The sequence below is a fragment of the Zingiber officinale genome, chromosome 3A (genome assembly GCF_018446385.1).
Source record: "Zingiber officinale cultivar Zhangliang chromosome 3A, Zo_v1.1, whole genome shotgun sequence".
NCBI lineage: Eukaryota > Viridiplantae > Streptophyta > Magnoliopsida > Zingiberales > Zingiberaceae > Zingiber > Zingiber officinale.
The window spans coordinates 135,155,092-135,177,575 of record NC_055990.1 but is presented as its reverse complement, the minus strand read 5'-3'; the positions used below and the strand labels follow the sequence as shown (position 1 = coordinate 135,177,575).

Here is a 22,484-nt window from a genome sequence, read left to right as displayed (position 1 = left end):
GTCAGTATAAAAGAACTTACCTAAAATAGTCCTACTCAATACACTTAGAGTGTACTAGTGTAATTTATTAGTCAAGATAAACTAATACCTAATTACACTACGACTATTCAAATAGTTTTTTCCTTTCCATCTTAGTCGTGAGCAACTATTTATAATTTATAAAGAACTGATAACATGATCTTCTGTGTGTGACACCACATATCATGTTATCTACAATATAAATTAATTGAGCAACTACACTTAACAAATAAATGTAGACATTTGACCAATGTGATTCTTTTATTTTAAAAATAAATGTTTACAAAAGCTAGGCTTTTAGTATACACTCTATCACTGATAACATGAACTTCTGTGTGTCTCCTCACACCATGTTATTTTCAATATAAATTCAATGGACAACTACACTTCACATAAATGTAGACATTTGACCAATGTGATTCTTAAATGTTTATACAAAAAGCTAGACTTTTAGTTTACACTCTAACATTTCCTACAAACTTAGTCACACTTATTAGATTATAAGACAGTTTAACTTTGAACCCATTTGCCATTATCAAAACATAGGTCCAATCATCTGGTGCTTGCTGCACTAATATAGTCTTCCATTTGGTATCCGTGACCCTCAGAATTTTCACCTAGCGTCCTCAACTCTAGGATTTTGCCCAACGTTCTCGACCCGCCAAGACTTTGCCTAGTCCCCTTACCAGGACTTCATTGCCTAATCACAACTAGGACTTTTCACCTATCTAAGACCACTTAGGACTTTCCTGCACACTTAGTTTAACTTGTTAGAACAACAATAATACTTAACTTAGAACCCTTTATCATTATCAAAACTTAGGTTCAATCTTCTAGTACTCCCTGCACCAATAAATGTAATATTGATTCCTTTTAGAATCATAAAGTTTGGATCATGATTTGCTTTTGCAGTTTAGGACAAAGTATTTACAGATATGATCTGACTTCTTTTGAGGTCACCTTAGAACCAAGTAGAAATTGACATATATTGATCATATTTCATATAATTTCCACACTATACATTTGTATCTTGATCTATCTTGTTAATGTTACTGGTATTGTGATTATTGTTGGGGGATGTTACGATCATATACAGTAGCTATGACCTCTTTAGTCTTATACCAATGAAGTTAATGGACTAGATTGTTTATAAAGGTATCTTGTACCCATACAGTTTGATATCAACTAAAATTTTACCTGTACTTCATATACAACTCACATATGGTCCAAGTGAGAGAATATTAGAGTTTATTATTCTAATTAGATGAGTTTATTTGTAAGTTGAGCATATGAATACAATGTTAACCCTTTAAAATGATCTAACTTATGTTTATTAGATTTCAGATTATTGGATGCATATTCAATGTGCCCTTTAGCCCAATCCGTCATCATCTATGGGCTGATAATGGATTGGATTCCTATATAAAAAGGAGGTCCCCAAGGGTTTAGAGATAATCTTGACCTAGTTTCTTATTCCCCATCAATAAAAAGCTTTTTGACACCATCACCCCTAAGCTCCTTAGAAGACCTTCCTCTTCTTTCCGTTGGATCTTTTTGTTGAGGTTATAAGATTGTAAACATAGTCTCACATTGAAAATACATTAGAAAGATTATGAGTTTATAAGAGAAAGATATCTCCATTAGTATGAAGCCTTTTGGATAAAGTCCAAAAATATAACCATGAGGGTTTAAACCCAAAGTGGATAATATCCTACCATTATGGAAATATATAAATTCCTTTTGGTTCTAATAATTGGTATTAAAGACCGGACTACCAGAAGGTCTAACCGCCGACTGTACATAAGAGGTATAGTCTAATTGAGTCATATGACTAGAATATTGACCTCGAACAAAGGAAATTAAGGCTCCCATGTTTGGATCAATATGACCAAACATTAGGTGGGAAGTCTTAGTTGCAGCTAGGCAAGGATGTCCTAGTAGGGTGGTCGGGCTGAGGGAAAGAAAGTCCTAGTAGGTCGGTTAGACAGAGGGGCAGGAAGATTTGGTGGGTCGAGATTCGGACGTCAAACAGATAAGCTTTCCACTTGAGAGGGGAACCTGAGGTCCTTCATTTGAGAGGGGGATTGTTGGGATTGCAAGGTTATAAACATAATCCCACATTGAAAACACATGAAAAAGATCATTTGAGAGAGAGAATTGTTGGGATTGCAATGTTGCAAATATAATCCCACATTAAAAACACATTAAAAAGATCATAAGTTTATATATAAGAGAAATATATTTTCACTTGAGAGGGGACCTTGAGGTCCTTCATTTGAGAGAGAGGATTGTTGAGATTGTAAAGTTACAGACATAATCCCACATTGAAAACACAAGAAAAAAATCATAAGTTTATATATAAGAGAAATATATCTCTATTAGTATGAGGTATTTTGAATATAATCTAAAATAAAACCACTACGATTTAGATCCAAAGTAGACAATATCATACTATTGTGGAGATATATAAATTCCTTTTAGTTCTAATACTTCTTCAATAGGGATTAAAGTCGACAACGGTAGGAAAAAGATATTGACTCTTCTTTAATCAAGTCGCTTGTCTTTATATTTATGTATTATTTTCTTATGTTATATTTAATTGATAAAACTAAATTTTCTTATTCTTATATTTCCTATATATGAGTTCTTTATGTTTTAGGATTCATGCAGCTTAAATTTTTTCAAGAATTAACACACAGGATATAATATATATATAGTATTTAGGATGCGTTTTTTTAATTTTTTTAAGCTTTGAATTTATGATTTAGAATTTACTGTTCAAAGTATAGCATTCAGGGTGCGTAATTTTTTTTTTGTAAAATTTAAGGTATAATATTTAGATTTAGGATTTAAAGAATTTAAAATTTACAAAAAGTTATTGCAATGTGATAAATATTTGCTATAGTTACTGTCACAATGTATAGTCATGATGAAATAGTTTCATTACAAAATCTATTGTTTAATAGAATCTCTTGTGATAGCTTTGTTATGAAAAACATAGACACTTATGGAGTAAAAAAACCATTAATATCTTTTTCATTTTTAAAAAAGTTAGTTACTAACGAATTCACATATGATTGTCCCTATCGACCTTCTAGCAATGTGATTGATACATTATTTCTAGATGACCTTTTTGTGGATGAATCACTATCAATATGATTTTTTAAATTAAAAAAACCAGGTTGTTTAGGATCCGGTATGAAAGCACTTTCGCCACCCAACATTTTCACTGTGATGGGCATTGTTGGTCGATCCCCTGGCCGTTCTTGAACACACAAAAGTCCGATCTTTATACATCTCAAAACATCATCCGTAGGGAATGAAGTTCCAAGTGTTTCATCAACTAGCTTGAGCGCTTCACCCGCTTTCCATAATTTCCATGCCTGAAAATAATTCTAATTGCTTAATACAAATGAAATATGTAAAAGGAAAAAGGTTAAAATAGAAGTTAATATCATACTTACGTATCCTAAAAGATTTATTTGGCTCTCTGAGTAATAAGTTGTTTTGCTCCTTTGACCACTTATAATTTCAAGTATTAACACACCAAAACTAAATATATCAGATTTCACTGATATAATCCCATCTATAACATATTCAGGTGACATATATCCACTGCATGAGACAATTAAAAGATATAGATATAAGATATTTCGGACATAAATGTTGAATGTGACAATAATTGAAATGCACTTACTATGTTCCTACAACTCTTCTTGTGTTAACTTCTGTTTCATCACTTCCAAATATTCTTGCCATGCCAAAGTCAGATATCTTGGGATTCATTCCTTTATCAAGGAGAATATTGCTAGCCTTCAAGTCTCTGTGAATAATCTTAAATCTAGAATCATGATGGAGATAAAGAAGACCTCGAGCAATCCCAACAATGATGTCATATCGTGTTTGCCAGTCCAACAATGTACTTTTGGTTTTATCTTCTCATGAAAGCGAGATATATAACAATAAGAAATAGGGTACTACTAAGAAAATGCATTGTAATAATCTCTCAAACAAATATACTAACCGAATAGAAAAGAATCCAAGCTTCCATTGGGCATATATTCATAAACCAATATTCTTTCCCCTCCTTGGATGCAACAACCAAAAAGTCGAACAAGATTTCTATGTTGGAGCTTAGCAGTTAGCATTACCTCATTTTTGAACTCGTCCACCCCTTGGGTTGATGTTTTAGATAGTCTCTTGACCGCTATCTCTTGATCCTCTCCTAAATTACCCTAGTTAATCAATACAACACATGTCAAATGCTTTGTTCTTTGTTGAAAATATAAACCAGAATTAAAGTTATTTAATATTATGTGCATGAATATTGGAGGATTCATGAATGACTCTTTGGATGATGCATGTAGGTCATTTAATATTGGTTCATGTATTTATGTAGATACATTACTCTCTATAAATACCCTATGTATTTAACAATTTAGATATGAATAAAATAAGAAGAAGTAGTTTCCTCCCATCTTGAGTGTTATAGCTTTATTTTTATGCTCTTCATCTGCTAACAAATTGGTATCAGAGCCACCATTTGTGTTTGGAGACAAAGCTTGAAGGAAAATGTCGAATGGAACCCTATTTGTTGTTCCATCTTTCACCAAGGAAAATTATGATAATTAGTGCATAAGAATGAAGGCTTTGCTTGGATCATATGAAGCTTGGGATCCTATGGAGAATGACGTTGATGAAAATGTGGCCTCCGCCAAGAAGAAGGACCTAAAGGCGCTCACCCTCATCCATCAAAGTTTGGATGAAAAGATGTTCGAGAAAGTTGCTTCGGCAACTACTTCCAAGCAAGCATGGGAAACTCTTCAAGCTTCATTTAAAGGTGTTGAGTATTGGTTGTCACAAATCAATTGAAAAGATACGGAGATGATATGAAAGATGATCGAATTGTTGGAAAAATTTTGAGATCTTTCGATCCAAGATTTAATTATATCGTGGTTGCCATCGAAGAGTCTAAAGATTTAGACACCATGACCATTGATGAACTTGCCAGATCTTTACAAGCACACGAAGAAAGATTGATAAAACCGGTTCAAGAATCGGTTGAACAAGCTTTGAAAGCAAAGCTATCATTGAATGACACAAACCAAGGCACATCCCAAAGAGGTCGCAAACGTGGAGGATCTCGAGGGCAGGGCCAAGGTCGAGGTCGTGGTCATGAAAGAGGTGGACGAGGTGATAAAAACACCTCATATAATAATGAGAGGAGTCAAAAGTTCAATCAAAGAAGAAATCGTGGAAGAGGTAGAAGTCGTGGAGGCCATCAAATGAGGTATGACAAATCTGAAGTTGAGTGTTTTACTTGTCATCGTCTTGGCCACTATTCTTGGGAATGTAGAAATAATATGGAAGAGACAAACAATTTTGCGGAGAGCAATGATGCAAAAGAAGATTTGGGCCCTACTTTGCTTCTACTTTGCAAAAATGATCAAGATGAGAATGAGAGTACATGGTATCTTGATTCCGGCGCAAGTAGCCACATTTGCAGAAGGAGAAATTTGTTTGTGGAACTTGATGAATCAACCGATGGAGATATACCTTTTGGCGACTCTTCAAAAGTTCAAGTGAAAGGAAAAGGTACGATTTTGATTCGTTCAAAAGATGGGAGTTATCAATTAATTCCCAATGTGTTTTATGTGCTAGCCATGAAAAGTAACATTTTGAGTTTGGGCCAATTATTGGAAAAGAATTATGGTATTCACCTAAAAGATAAATACTTGACGATGAAAGATGAAAATGGAAGATTGCTTGCTAAGGTGCCCATGACAAAGAATCGAATGTTTTTGCTAAATATTCAAAGTGATGTTCCTATGTGTTTGAAATCTTGTTTCAAAGATTCATCTTGACTATGGCACATGAGATTTGGGCATTTGAACTTCGATGGGCTGAAAATGATGAGCAAAGGAAGAATGGTGAAAGGATTGTCTTCCATAAATCATCCTAATCAACTTTGTGAAGGATGTCTTCTTGGCAAGCAAGCGAGAAAAACTTTTCCCAAGGAGTCTTTAACAAGGGCTCAACATCCATTGGAGTTGATACACTCGGATGTGTGTGGACCAATCAAGCCATCATCACTTGGTGAGAATAATTACTTTGTGCTTTTTTTTAATGACTATTCTCGAAAAACTTGGATGTATTTTTTAAAGGCAAAGTCGGAGGTGTTTAGAACCTTCAAAAGGTCCAAATTAATGGTGGAGAAATATAGTGGTTATCAAATAAAAGCTCTTCGGTCCGATAGAGGTGGAGAATTCACATCTAATGAATTCAAGGTTTTCTGTGAAGAAAATGACATTCATCGTCCCATGACGACTCCATACTCACCACAACAAAATGGAGTGGGAGAGAAGAAGAACCGAACTATTCTCAACATGATGAGGAGTATGTTAAAGAGCAAGAATATGGCGAATAAAAATTAGGCTGAAGTTGTCTCTTGTGCAGTGTACTTGATGAATCGGTGTCACATCAAAAGTGTTCATGGTATGACACCTCAAGAAGGTCGGAGTGGATACAAGCCAAGTGTTTCACACTTGAGGGTTTTTGGAAGCATTGCCTACACACATGTTTATGATGAGAAAAGAACAAAGCTTGATGATAAAAGTGCAAAGTATCTCTTCATCGGCTATGATCAAAGCTCTAAAGGGTACAAGTTGTATAATCCAAGAAATGGGAAGATTGTCATAAGCAGAGATGTGGAGTTCGATGAAGCAGGTGTTTGGGAGTGGAGTACTATAAAGGAAGAGAGGGGATATAGTTCTTTCCTTGATGATGAAGAAGGGGAAGAAGGCATGGCACCGCCTAATACTCCACCACCAACACCACCACCACAAGATTCACAAATAAATGAAGCAAGCTCGAGTGAAGGGCCTCGAAAATTCAAAAGTTTGAGTGACATTTATGATGCCACTGAAGAGGTAAATTTTAGTGATTTTACTCAATTTTGCTTACTAGCAAAAACTGAGCCTGTAAGTTATGACAATGCCGCTCATGATAACAAATGGAGAAATGTCATGAATGAAGAAATCAAGGCAATCACAAAGAATGATACATGGGAGCTAGTATTATTACCGAATGGCAAGAACACAATTGGTGTGAAGTGCGTGTACAAAATAAAGAGAAATGCGCAAGGCGAGGTTGAAAAATACAAAGCAAGATTGGTTGCCAAGGGGTACAAGCAAAAGGCCGGAATTGACTATGATGAGGTGTTTGCACCTGTTGCTCGTCTTGAAACAATTCGGTTGATCATTTCTATTGCAGCTCAAAACTGTTGGAGAATCCATCAAATGGATGTAAAATCCGTATTTTTGAATGGAGACTTGGAGAAAGAAGTCTATATTGATCAACCTTTGGGTTATGTAGTGCCTAACGAAGAAAATAAAGTGCTAAAATTGAAGAAAGCTCTTTATGGCTTGAAGCAAACCCCTTGTACTTGGAATAGCATAATTGATAAATATTTTCGAGCAAATGGTTTTATCAAGTGTCCACATGAACATGCTCTCTATGCAAGGAATAATAAAAATGGTGATATGTTACTTGTTTGCTTGTATGTGGATGATTTAATTTTTATAGGGAATAATCCAAAGATGTTTGAAGATTTCAAGAGAGCTATGACAAAGGAGTTTGAGATAATGGATATTGACATAATGTCCTACTATCTTGGGATTAAAGTGAAGCAATGAGATGATGACATATTTATTTCTCAAGAAGGATATGCTAAAGAAATTCTCAAGAAGTTTGATATGAAAAATTGCAAGCCGGTCGGGGCATCCGTGGAGTGTGGAATCAAGCCACACATGAATCAAGATGGTGAAAAAGTTGATCCAAGATTCAAGAGTCTTGTTGGAAGCTTGAGGTATCTAACCTGTATTAGACAGGATATTCTTTTTGGCGTTGGACTTGTGAGTCGTTACATGGAAGCTCCTACTACTTCACATTTGAAAATTGCCAAAAGAATTTTTCGCTATATCAAAGGTACAATTAATTATGGTATCTTGTATGATTTCTCGGACGACTTTATGCTTGTTGGCTATTGTGATAGTGATTGGGCCGGTGATATTGATAGTCGAAAAAGTACTATTGGGTTTGTTTTCTTTATGTGAAATCTAGCTTTTACTTGGAATTCTAAGAAGCAACCTATTGTGACTCTTTCTAATTGTGAGGCGGAGTATGTAGCTGATATTTCTTGTGTTTGCCATGCTATTTGGCTAAGGAGTTTGTTGAAAGAATTGAATCTGTCACAAGAAGATCCGACGAAGATTTATGTTGATAATAAATCTGCAATTGCATTGGCCAAGAATCCGGTGTTTCATGAAAGAAGCAAGCATATTGATACAAGTTATCATTTTATTCGAGATTGTATATCGAAGGAAGAAGTAAAGCTTGAATACGTGAAGTCACAAAATCAAGTTGCCGATATCTTCACGAAACCATTGAAATTTGATGTTTTCAAGAAACTTCGTTTTTTACTTTGAGTAATAAATCTGGTTTAAGAGGGGATGTTGAAAATATAAACCAGAATTAAAGTTATTTAATATTATGACTCTTTGGATGACGCATGTAGGTCATTTAATATTGGTTCATGTATTTATGTAAATACATCTTGGGTACTCTCTATAAATACCCTATGTATTTAGCAATTTAGATATGAAGAAAATAAGAAAAAGTAGTTTCCTCCCATCTTGAGTGTTATAGTTTTTTTTTTATGCTCTTCATCTGCTAACAATCTTTTCTCTCACTCTCTAGCTACGAATGCAAGATTAGTATACAACAACACTTTAAAATACCAAAGATGATTCACTATACTATAAGCATTAATCTACATATCAAACTTGTTCATATTTATCATACCTTGTACACCAACCCAAAGCCACCCTCGCCAAGTATGTTGCTAGTTGAGAAATTGTTTGTTGCATCCACAATTTTGCTAAAGTCAAGTAATGGTAGGTCTAGCTCAAGTCCTTTTCCTTCATCAATAGTAAGGCCGTCTGTCCAAGAAATCAAAGTAGAATAATTAGGATATTACAATACTTCCTGTGCTATTTAGTTCAATGAATGAAAGTCCTGATGATTTATAAACAACATAAGGACTGACTATATACCTTCGCTAGTGTTTCGCCTCTTTGTGTACCAAATGAAGCCACCAGCACAAATCAAGACAAAAGCTGCCGACAGTGGCACCAATACGATCAAAACTAGACGCCTGCTGCGAGAATACGCGGATCGTGACGCTGCAGCGACAAAACGAAATCATTAAAGCATAGACAATAATTAAACAATGAAGAACAGATTGATCGAAGAGATATAATTATGCATACGTATGTCCCTGGCTGCGAGCTTGAGGTAGAGTTCCTGACCGAATACATTGTTATAAAATTTCATATCGATGAGCTCGTGGGTCCAAATAATGCAGCCACTTCCGCTCCCACTAATGTTGGCCCTTGCATAAGCCATGCAGGAGCAGTCCTTCAGACACAGAGCCTTACAATCGTCCATGTTTATCATGCTCCAATCTACCGTAGCTCGCGATGTGTCCGGCAGCTTGGCATTCCTCAACCTGAAGAATCCAACAGTGTCGGTGCGGCAATCGTTTAACTCCGTCTTCCTCACGCACCCGTCGGACCACACGCGGAGGTCCCAGTTCTTCTGATTCTTGGGACGAAACCCTTCGAGGCAAGCACAGGTGGGGTACACAGTGGGGGAGCACAAGCTGTAAGGGCCGCAAGAGGAAGTGGAGTTGAGGTAATCGCATACGTCCCTTGGGAACTCTGCTTGCGATATCCATGACTGAGCTTCGTCTAACCACGCCCAGACTACTATGTGGCCATCTGAGCTGAGGGTTATCCTCGCAAGCACCAAAGGATCACGGAGAGCGTACCAATAGACAAACATCTGGGAGTTAACTACGAAGGCATAATCCATCAGATTTTCTGCGATAACTTCTGGGGCGCCGCCCATGTACTGTCCGTTCCAAGGCCCCAAGCGCCAGAACGGCACCATGTTGTTCCAAACCAACTCCTGAGGCACTCCATTCAAATCCATGCCCATCACGAAGTTGCCCGGCGTCGGATCGCTCTCGTTCGTCCAGGCCCTGAGGCTGATGTTGTGGCCGCTCGTCCTGTTCCACCCCATTTTCATCCCTGGGAGTATTGTGTCCGTCGGGAAATCGAAGCTCTGCCAGACGACCGTGTCGCTGCCGTCTTTGACCACCAAGTTCCCGTCGTCTTGGAGTCTCGCGATCGCGCCGACAGCGACCGTCGAGACGTTTCCTGAAGACCAAAAGACGGTAGAGTTCCCGTCGGCGAGGACAAGCCTTCCGTCGGCCGTCACGAAGAGGCGTCCTGAGCGGTTGGGGACCGGGTGGACGCCGTTGGCGACCCATACCTTGGTGGCTTTGTCAGAGATGCTGTGGTACCATATGCCTATGTAGCGATTGCTTGAGCCTTTGGGGCTGAAGAAGCCCAACTCGAACCTGCCTCCGGTGGAGATCAAGTTTCCTCTGCCGCCATCGTCGTCGTCGTCCCCGAGAAGTTGGGAGGGAGTTAAGGTACTGTCGTCTGCATAAGAGAGGAAGAGGAAAGCAGAGGCGAAATAGAGAAGAAAATAGGCGGCGGCTCTTCCACTCATCAGGATCCAATGTCGATAACGGAGAGGCAGTGGATATAAATATAATCAATGTTAACGATGTTGGTCAAATTGATTAAAATACGTTAGCTATATATATATAATATTATTCAATTAACAATTTATGCAATAATTTTGACTAAAACGCGCTAGCGACTTGATTTTTCTCCAGAATGAAAATGCCCAAAGTCATTGAGAAGGACATTGTGGCAGGTAGGAAACTCACCTTCAAATTAATTGGATTACACGAACTGAATAACTAATTTTTTTTTAAAAAAAATAAAGTATGAGAATGAATTGAAATGGCCAGTCCTTTTTTTTTTTTAACTGTCTAATAAACCTTTCTAAATCTTCTTGCAGTATTCTCTCCTATTCATCCAAATAAAAAAATTAAGAATATTTTTTAAATTTTCTGTATATAATATTTTAAATTTTACAACTTATGCAATAATTTTGACTAAAATTATAATTAAAATGGCTATAGAGTTCGATATTTAAACCATTAAATAAAAAAACACGCTAGCTTTTTTATTTTTATTTTTGGTCCAAAATGAAAAAATGCCCAAGTCTTTGAGAAGGACATTGTTACTACGCGCGCGCCTTCATAAAATAGTAATAGCACGTGGAATTCAAGAAATTGTAGGGATTCGAGATTAAAATTATTTTCAATTATCAAATCTAATTTAAGAAGTCCAACTTATTTTAATTAGAAAAGACATTCCTAGTCAATGTAGACTTTTCTATTCAACTATCCAATTTATATATATATATATATATATATATATATATATATATATATATATAAAGGATTGTTATGCTATGGACTATTTCCTACGGATTATTATGGACTTATCATGTCATTTTTTTTTTAATTTTTTAAATGCAATTTTTTCTTTTTTTTTCTCTTTGTTCTCGTCGAAACAACTCATCGCGCCTCCTCGCGCGCCCGCCACCCGCCCTGCCACCGGCCATCTGCCCACCGCCGGAGGCCTCCGGCCGCTTGGACCCACCCACACTATAGCCTAGGGGGTGAACCCGTTGGGGATCACGGCATGGATTCCGGCCACATCTCAATTCCAACCGCGATACAACTGCGATCAAGCTCGATTCCAACCGCGATCCAACGCGATCGCGGCCATGTTGGGCAGGCGACTGAATTTCGGCGCTTTCACAGCCGGAGGCAGGCGATTCCGGCCACAACTCCATTCCAGTGGCGATCAAGCTTGATTCCAGGCGATTCCAGCCGTGTTGGGCAAGCGACCGAATTCCGGCGCGGTCGCATTCGGATTTCGGTGCGGTCGCGTCTAGATTCCGGATGCGCCCGCGCCTGCCTCCATCGCGATCGCGTCCAGATTCCGGCGCTTCATTTCAGCGAGAACGACGAAGAAGAGGCGTGCGTGGTGAGCACGCTTCGTTTCAGCGAGAATGAGGAAGAAGAAAAAAAATCAAAGAAAGAGAAATTGTTTTATAAAAAAAATAAAATAATATGACATATATATATATATATCCGACAAAAATCGGACAGCATCTCCCCTGTAGCAATGGCAAATAAAACTAGTATACATTGCTCAAACTACTCACAAGCCAACAACAACCCACACAACTGAATATAAAACACAATCACGCAGTTATATACACAACCCACACAGCTGGAACAAAAAAATCATAATCACGCGTTGTATAGTAAGAAGCTCACACGGCTGAAATAAAAAGACAGCGGAAGACATAAGTCAAACATAAAAAAGTCAATACAACTAACTGTGAGTTGACCCGACTTGACACAAGAAGTTCATAACCAAAATAAAGGGCACCACAAGTCCGAAAAATCATACAGAATGTACATAATACAAATACAAGTACAAAACCAATAATGTAAGTGGAAGCAATAATGATAGAGGTTGCTCGATGTGACATGGGACTGGCGGACGGGATTTTCAGGCAACTCCAAAAATCCTTTACCTACTACCTGGCAAAATAAATAAGTTTACGGAGTGGTGAGTACTAAGACTCAACGGGTAATAGACAGATAGTGCATGAACATAATAAAAAATTAGAGATACAAAGGTATACAGTCTCATAAGGAAAATAGCAGATACTACAGTGATATCTTAAGAAATATCTATATCTGAAACAATATTCTAGGCTAGTAATAGAATGTCATGAGCAGTAAAGATCTGTCATAGTACTGCTCATAACTAAAAGGGTAACATGTGAGGTATATACATATTACCAATAAATAAGCCAGTGTCTAAGCACATACAATAGATATATATCTCAACATATGTAAGTATATCACCATAAGTAAGCAACAGCAGCATAAGCTAGCAACAGCAGCATAAGTAAGCACAATAGCATAAGTAAGCAACAACATCAGCATGTATAACAATAACAACGTATGCACGGATGGTCACCCCGCTCACCCTCTGCACCATATGGTCGAGAGGTCGGATCGACGACAATTGTACGACACTCTAACCGCCACTACTCTCGAGTGACCGAGTAGATAGTTTGCGTAGTAGTATAATAGCTACGTAGCACGGGGTCCCTGCTGCTCGCATCTCCAGCCGTCACTACCCATGAGTGACCGAGTGGGAGCACGACAGGACAAGCGACATCTGCTCCAGCTACCACTACACATAAGTGGCCGAGCGTACGACCTTGGCCAACGACCCTCTCAACCATAAGGGAGACATGGTCATCGGCATACATGAAATGACATGATGCGTAAAATGCAACAGTCATCATATATATATAAACATAAATCAGGTATGCTATATAAAGCCCACATGCTCAATAAGATACATGAATAAACAGTAGTCCAAAGCAAGTAAGCATGGTATCTAGTATCTGCTAAATATCATAGACAGCAACATAAGACTGTATAGATATAAAAATGAGTAGCTCAAAGTTCGAGTGGATAAACATCAAGCACAGGAAAAATACAAGTGGAGTCAAGATAAACACAATAACTATCCGAATATATAGCTCATGCACTAAGATCAATGTACTAAAAAGACAAAGCAGAAAGTACCAGCCTTTATATGTCGATAGTGCTAAATAATTCCACTTCGAGATGCTCATCTCAGTCAACATCCTGCAAATCACATGATGTATAATTTAGCTAATTACATATGCAACAACTAGCTAAACTCAAACTAATTAGGAAAAATTCAAATCGAATGATCATTAATTATCTTAATTAATGATTAACTTCAATTACACTCATCCATGATTCTCTTAATCTTTCTAGTCATAATCTACAATCCATTGATCAATCCAATATATCATCTACAAAATATCATGAATCGGTCTTACATAATTCATCCGCCCTAATTAATCCATTATTAAATCCATGACTTAAAATAACTAGACGCTCATTAACCAAACCATTCATACGACAACCTTAAAAGAAATCTGATACACATCCCTGTTACTCAACACCATCATTAACAATCAACCAATTCATCACTGAAATGCAAACTGATCCCTAACTACATAATTAAATAAATCCATGAATCATTAATTAAAATACATTCATCTTCAATATGAATCAACTAATCTGAACCCATAAACCATCACAACCACATTGAAATAGATATTCATAATTCTTCCATAATTAAATTGCATTAAATCTATGCATAAACCATCATCCAAACTTACCCAAATCCAGAGCTTCACTGTTGACTCAACCGGAGAAACTTGTTGTCAACGATTCATGGCCAAAGCTACAATGCAGTCGCTGCTCCTTCAATTCCAACCCCCAATTCACAATCAATACAACCACATCTGAGCATTAGCCTCTAATCCAAATCCACAAACCTTAAACAAGAGATCTTACCTCATAGTCAATCCTTAATTTCTGGCCGAAACAGAGTCGTTTGGCTGCAACTGCTCTCTTTAGGAGATCCAGGCCAGAAATCCCACGTTGAACCCGAGATAGAGGTCCAGCACTGACCCTAGAGCTAAGGAACTAGCCGGAGCAAAGGATCTAGTGGCAGCGGCTAGCCACCCACGGCCAATCTCCTCGCCGAAGCTACAATGATAGGTCACCCAACTATTCTTGACATCCCAAAATAGCATATGAAATCAAATCTATATCTATCTAACACCAAGCATAACTTACCCCTTATCATATCTGAGATCTCACGGAGGAAGTCGAAATATCGTCGTGCTGGTAAGCGGGGCAGATGATAGGGCGACACTACAACTAGGGCACAGTTGGCTGGAGTAGAACTATCCGATGGTCGGAGCCGCGATGTGAAGAGGTGCGTCGTAAATCCAACCTCGTAAGAACGACGACTCGATGGAGAGGGAAGGAGAAGAGATTGGGTGGATCGGGAGAAATGGGTTAGGATCGGAAATGAAAATGAATGGGATTAGAGCATGGGCTTATAAACTTAGGTTTAGTTAATTAAACCATAAGTTAATTCTCAATTAACTCCCACTTAAATGGTTATTCCAAACAGGCTTTCTCCATGTCTAATAGCTCTATCCTCTTAAACGTGTCATACATACTCCGTTTAAATCCATAATTTTTTTTAAAAATTTCTAAAAAATCCAATAAGATTATTTCTTCAATAACACTTATTATTTAATTTTACCGTATCTTACATTCTTCCCCACTAATAAAAATTTGGTCTCCAAATTTACTTCTCAACTCAGAAATCCTCATCCAAAGGTAACCACCAAGCAACATACTCATATATCACTCCATCCAAGTATCATAAACTAATCTTCAACCGTAAGGGATGATCTGTGGGTTATGAGCTCACCCTTCTTCCACTACTCCCACCTTGCTACCTAGCCAACTGTGGTAAATCAACTACCTCCGAAATACATAACACACACTCTCAGTAAATCCTCCAACATTTATATAGTGCAATCATACTGTCCATCTGTCTGAGGGTCGAAAGTTGTACCAAAATAGAGCTCTATACTTGTGGTCTATTGTAAAATCTGCTAAAAACGGGAGGTGAATCGCGGATCTCAATCTGATACAATGCTGAGAGATACACCATAAAGTCTGGTAATCTCTCTACAATATAACTCTACTAGCTAATCAATCCAAAGAATTCGTCCTACAGATCGATAGAAAGGAAACAAATTTATCAACCAATCAACAATCATTCAAAACGCATCATATCCTCTTCGTGTCCATCGTGATATGCTCACATTTCCATTCCAGTATCCGAATCTAATGATATAATCCAACTATTCTCTATTATTCAGTCTCTACTTGCTGACATACTAGACATCGAGCTACAAAATTCGTGATGTCTTTATTCATGTCGTTCCACAAATAGAAACACTCCAAGTCTCTATTCCTTCGAGTACCACCCAAATGTATCATAAATCCAAATCAGTGTACTTGCTAAGTAACTCCTCTCGGACAAAATGAGACTCAGGGAACATATAACCTCCCACGGAAATAATGAATCCTATATAAATGATGTCTCCCCATTTCTACACAAAAATGGTAGCTATTATCTCCCAACATAAGTCAAATAATTTTTCTCATGATCTCTCAACTGTCAAGAAGCATATGGAACTACACAACCACGATGTTACAAAACTGCACTTAACCCCTAGTACGATATATCTGTGTAGAGTATAAATTCGTCTACACTAGAATATACAACTAGGACGAGTGCAGTTATTAGTCTTCATGTCAACACCTGAAACTAATCTTAAAAGCATATGTCCCAGAAAATTTCATACCCTTCCTAGACAGTCAAGTCAATGACATAACAATACAGGATAAACCCTCAACCAATTTCTGGTAATATCCAGCCAGACTAAGAAAACTGTGAGTTTCCTGTACAAACTTCAACTACTCCCAATTAGTAACAGCTTTTATCTTCTGTGGATCCACTAATATACCCCTGCTAAAGAAAATATGTCCCAAAAATTCCAGACAATCGAAATGCACACTACTGAACTCCGCATAAAGATGTTCTCGTCGAAACATCTCCAAAACTATACGAAGATGACATTTATGATCCACCTAGATCAGAAATATATCACAATATTGTCAATGAAAATAATTAAATTCAGAAAATATATCACAATATAATTAAATTCACAATATATCACAACATCTTCTTGTTTACGAGTTTCCCTGCAAGTAGCGCAATACCTTTCTCGGCTCGAGTAGTATTAATTTGTTCATAAAGTTTAAATTCAGAAAATAATTCATCTAATCTAATTATGGAAAGGTCCTTAGATACCTTATAAGCATCTATCATTGATGCCCACAGTGTATTCCTAGGAAAGACGCTTAACGTGTACCTAATGATGTCGCAATTCTCAACTTTTTGTCTGATCGTGTGGAGGTCATTCAGAAGATCTTGGAAGTAAGCATGTAACTGACTCGCCAACTCACCTTCTTGCATTTTAATGTTATATAACTTATTTAATATTAAGTCACGTTTACTTACTTTTGCATAAGAAGTGCCCTCGTGTAGTTTGATCAATTTCTCCCATAACTCCTTGGTGTTGTTGAAGGAGCCAACCCAGTTCAACTCTTCTTTGGTTAGGCTGCTTTGGAGGGTAACATGTCACTTTTGCATCCACCTGGATCTTCCTCTTTGTTTGTGCGCCCCACTTGTCACAAGGAATGGGTACTCCGTCTTCTGTGGGAAATGTGAATCTGATTTGAATTCTGATATATATTTCCACTTGTGTCTTGAGATGGTACTCCATCTGACTTTTCCAGTACCGGAAGTCTTCACCAAAGAAAAGAGGTGGATGAGCGGTGTTGTAGCCTTTTTGGTGGGCTATTTAAAAAAAATCTTACACATAATAAAAAAAATGACAAATATCCCAAGACTTGGTCTTGGATTAGTAGTTCTGAAGAAAAATAAAATAAGATTGTTTAACTAATTTTTAAAATAATAATAAAAGAATTAAATAATAATAATAATAATATGATAAATTTTCTAAAATGTGATATTTCACCAACTTTGACTAATGGTGGAAAAATGAAAGTGAATTATTTTAAAAAAAATATAGGGAAAAACATAAGGAACCCCCCCTACTCATTGGTGGTTTCACCAATTCAGCGACCTTGCTCTAATACCAATTGTACGATCAAGACGTGCTAGAGGGGGTGAATAGCACTCGTGGCTTTTTCACACTTTTCATAACAATGGAGTAAAATGTAGCGGAAAGAAAGAAAAGAGAAACAACACTAACAAGACCAAGTTTTACTTGGTTCGAAGCCTATGACGACTTCTACTCCAAGACCTGCGATCATTGATCGTTTTTGTTGGACAATCACTATAATTTCAGAAAATCTTTACAAGTAGCAGAATTACAACTGTAGTAATTTAATTACAATATACTGACAACGACGGTGTTGAAATTGTAAACTTTTGGTTGTCGGCGCAGCGTTATGGATTCGTCAGATAGTCTTCGAAGTATCGCGCAGAGAGTAGTCATGAATTCAAGTTGTGTTTTGCCCTTTGCTCGAACCAGACTTTTATGGGATATTGAAGGCGCCTTTAACCCCTTTGAAGGTGCCTCCAGCTGGGACATTTATCCCCTCAACATCGGAGACAATAACTTCTTCTTTCTGTGAAGTTTATCCCTTTGAAGACGCCTTTAACCATATGGAAGGCGCCTTGAATATTATTCATTAGAGGCGCCTTCAGCCACATGGAAGGCACCTTTCAACACTGTTCATCCGAGTCTCTTTTGTGTTTTCCACTTCCTGCAAAGCATATTAGTCCAAATGCAAAATATACCCTACAAAATAAAGTTAGCATAATAAAATATGGTTAATGAAATGTTTGACAGTCTCCGAACTGTCCGGTTCTGACTTTCGATTTCCTAAAAATCCTAAATCAAACTGACACCTAATATTCCCTCAATGGGGAATGCGTCCTCACCTACTTCTCTCATGAGAGTTTATCTTTTGACAGACCGGTCCTCCAGACTATATGGACTTTTGCCCAACGTCCGAGACGTCAAGACTTCATGCTGAATGTCCAATCCTTGATCCGTCCAATCTTTCACCTGGTGTCCGCAACCCTTAGGATTTTCACCTAGAGTTCTTGACTTTAAGATTTTAGCCAACGCCCTCGACCTGCCAAGACTTTGCCCAGTCCCCCGGATCAGGACTTCGTTGCCTAGCCGTAGCTAGGAGTTTCCATAAACTAAGGTTACCTCCCCCTAGGACCTAGGATTACCTCCTCCTAGGGGTTTCCACCTACCTAGAATCCGCTAGGACTTTTGCCTAAGAGCATTTAGGACTTTCCTGCAAGCATAGTCACACTTGTTAGATAACAAGACATCTTAACTTTTAAACTCTTTTTCATAATCAAAACTCATATTCGATCGTCTGGTGCTCCCTGTGCCAATACAAACTATCTTACAAGTAGTTGAGGTCATGACAAAATACTCAGTTGCTATGGAAGATCTAAAAATAATATTTTGCTTCTTACTCTTCCAAGAAATGAGAGAATCACCAAAAAATACAAAAGACAGTGGTAGATTTACGATCCATAGGATCACCATCCCAATCCGCATCAGAGTATGCATGTAGCTCAAGAGATGAAGTAGAAGGAAATAAAAAGCTTTGAAATTGAGTGTCCTAAAAATACCTAAGAATACGAAGAATAGCAGCCCAATGAACTATAGTTGGTGCAGTGATAAATTGACTAACCACATGAACAACATATGTAATATCAGGATGAGTCACGATGAGATAAATCAAGCTTCCAATAATAATTCTGTACAAACTAGAATCTTGTAAAGGTGAGCCATCAGATTGAGAATATCAAGCATTAGTCTCAATAGAAGTATCAACGACTCTATTATCAGTAAGACGAGCACGCTTAAACAGATTAGATATATACTTTGACTGAGATAAAAAATAACCTTTTAAGGAATAAGCAACCTCAATGCCCAGAAAATAGTGTAGTATATGTAACACCCCAAATTTCATGATTTAGAGTCCTAAAAGACCTTATTAAAATCTAGAAATGCTTTAGAAAAATTCTAGAGATTTTTAGGAATTTATAGAATATTTTTATGTAATTTTTGGAGGTCGTTTGGTATTTTTACTAAACGAAAGAAGTTTCGACAAAAAAACGTCCAAGCTGAGGCTTGAACCGGCAACCCCTGACCCGAGCAAAACCGGGCTAACCAACTGGGCTAGCAGTTATTACTTGATCAAATAAGGATCGAATTGTATTTAAGTAATAAATAGTTAATAGTAAAATAAAAGGAGAATAAAAGGCTCGGCTGGGAATTTGAACTTGCGGCCTTTGGCTCGGTCAAATCCCGGCTGACCAAGTGATCCAGCCACCGGTTCTGTTTAGAAAAGGTAGGAAATTTTATTTAAGGAAGTTAACAGAATACCGGGTTATTAAAAGGAGAAACCCTTCTTTGCTCCTCTCCTCACACGGCGTCGGCGCGACTCCCTCTCGGGCGAAGACGCAGCAGGGGACCTAGGGCTTGGTCTCCGGCGCCGGTGAAGGGTTGTTTCCGACCGGTCTTCACCCGTGTGTGACCACTTCGACGAGGGGAGCTTGGAAACACAAAGAGGTCGCCGAGAATTGAAGCTCCTCCGAAGCCCTAGTTGCCTCCTTTCGGCTGTGAGTCCAAGAACACGAAGGTAAGTTGCTTACTCACCTGCGGTAAGAGTAGTTCCGGGATTTCTTTTGGTTTTCTGCCATATGTTGAGGTTTTCGGATTCTTGATTCCTTTTAGATTTCGAAGCATGGTTTTAAGGGGTTTTGTTTTGATGCTTACTGCCATGAACCCTAAAGAAAGAAGGAGAGTTTGTATAGGTTAGGCATGCAATTTAGGTTCTTCTGCCTTATGATTGCATTTTAGATTTAGACGTTTCCTTTGCTTCTGATCAGTTGTATTCGGCCTTCCGGATCTGAATTGTTTTCTGTGTGACCGTGATGAGCATGCCCGGATCAATGGGTAGTTTAAGGTCTTCGAATTTCGTTGCTCTATTAGAACATCAGTTGTGAACAAGTTATCATAGGATTTTCTTTGTTTTGTTGATGCCGTGGCACTGGGTGTGAGCAACAAATACGGGTTCTGTTTTAAATTCCAACAAGCCTTGTTGACCTTGCTGTGCAGGTCTAGATCTGTGCTAGAGGGGCACGAGCAGCCTTACTGTTAGTTTCAATTGTGTCTTCTGTTACTTGGCAGAAGTTAAGTTTTGAACAAGTTTAAATTAGGTTTCTTTTTAGTGTCAACAGGATTGTTAGCTTGGGGTTATGTTTCCTTACAACATTCATCCAAGCGTACAAGTTTTCCTTTAATTGAACCTTGAGCAGATTTTAGTTTTCATTTAGCTCTTAGAATTATGTGTAGCATTTTGGTTTGAACAGCTTTGTGCCGTCATGTATGTTTTAATGTAGATTTGTAAGCAATCGTTTTAGTTTCTAATGCAAGTTTTGTGTGCAATCATCTTGGTTTATGATGCAGTTTTCATATGCAGTTATCTTAGTTAACGCAGATGTGTAAGCACTCGTTTGTTTTAATGCAGATTTTTGTGAGCAATCGTTTTGGTTTTAAATCAGATTTTTCTTATAAGCTATAGAATGAATCAGATTTGTTAGGTTCATACTAATTATTGTAGTTTGCTGTAGTTCAAGTTCCCTATGCTAGTTCTAATACCTGTGAGCTATTCTCTAGTTTTACTATGCAAGAGATGAATTCTTCTTCAGTAGCTCATTGACTTTATGCATGAAATTGGTTATAGGAAATGAATGAAGTTCCTTTGTTGCCATGAAACTTAATTCAAATTGTTCAATTTCGAATAGTTGTGTAGTATAGGTTTTAATTCCAACAGATTTTAGATTTAGTTCAAGCTTGTATGATATGCAGACTTTCATAAGTATTGCTTGTAGATTTTGATAAGTGTTGCATGCAGAACTCCAATCTTGGAACAGATTTTTATTAAGCTTAATATACAGAATTTTATTAGCATAGTAGGCAGATTTTTGGTTTGAGCCTTAGAGTTAGAATTTGTTTAAACGTTTTAGTTTCTTTTTAAAGAAGTATTCTTTTATTAGAAGTATCAACAAGTATAAGAAAGATAAAGAAAAGAAAGAAAAAGGCCAAGGCTTTAAGTAGATCCCGAAGTCAAGACTTTAGGGATTTTGACACACAAAGTGCTAAAGAAAGTGCCGAGGCATTATATATTAGAAGTATTAAAAGATAACAAGTATTTTACTTTTATCAGTGGCATTGTGCTAGACTCTCAGTAGTCCTTGGGCTGGGCTCCCATAGTCGGTCCCTAGGTTTAGATAACCTAGTATGCAGGACTCTCAGTAGTCCTTGGGCTGGGCTCCCATAGTCGGTCCCTAGGTTTAGATAACCTAGTATGCAGGACTCTCAGTAGTCCTTGGGCTGGGCTCCCATAGTCGGTCCCTAGGTTTAGATAACCTAGTAAACCCTACTAGATTCGGGACCAGCTATCTCGGGTCTAGTTAGGGATGCGCGCATAGCAAGTACAGTTGTCGGGCCCAAGAAGAAGTTGATTACTATTTTGAAGTATTATAAGTATAAGTTTTTGAACAAGTAAAGCAAGTTTTACATAACTATAAAGTATTAAAGGATAAGTTTAGAACAGATGAATTAAGTTTCACCTTGTTTTAAAATCAGCAAGTTGAGTTTTCTTTTATGCTAGCATGTTATTTAGATTAGTTTACTGTTCTTTGCTATTAGAAGAGCATGAGTAGCTTTACATGTTTAGCACTTCAGTATGTTTGTTTATTTACTAGTAGATGAGCATGAGTAGTTTTCCTTTTGAGCATTCAGTTTTAGTTTTCAGTATATTCACATGCATATCGAGTTTTTGTGAA

The 22,484-nt window shown here is 37.6% G+C and overlaps 1 protein-coding gene across 1 annotated transcript; it reads right to left on the bottom strand.

The window, feature by feature from the left end:
- Positions 1 to 3,031: 3,031 nt before the first annotated feature.
- On the bottom strand, positions 3,032 to 10,679 carry LOC122052501 (receptor-like serine/threonine-protein kinase SD1-8). The gene is made up of 7 exons (XM_042614047.1): positions 9,348 to 10,679; positions 9,132 to 9,260; positions 8,881 to 9,017; positions 4,043 to 4,253; positions 3,716 to 3,953; positions 3,483 to 3,633; positions 3,032 to 3,401 (listed from the first exon to the last, which is right to left on the bottom strand). The coding sequence occupies exons 1-7, from the start codon at positions 10,654 to 10,656 to the stop codon at positions 3,102 to 3,104; spliced, it is 2,475 nt and encodes an 824-aa protein (XP_042469981.1). The 5' UTR covers positions 10,657 to 10,679; the 3' UTR covers positions 3,032 to 3,101.
- Positions 10,680 to 22,484: the final 11,805 nt, after the last annotated feature.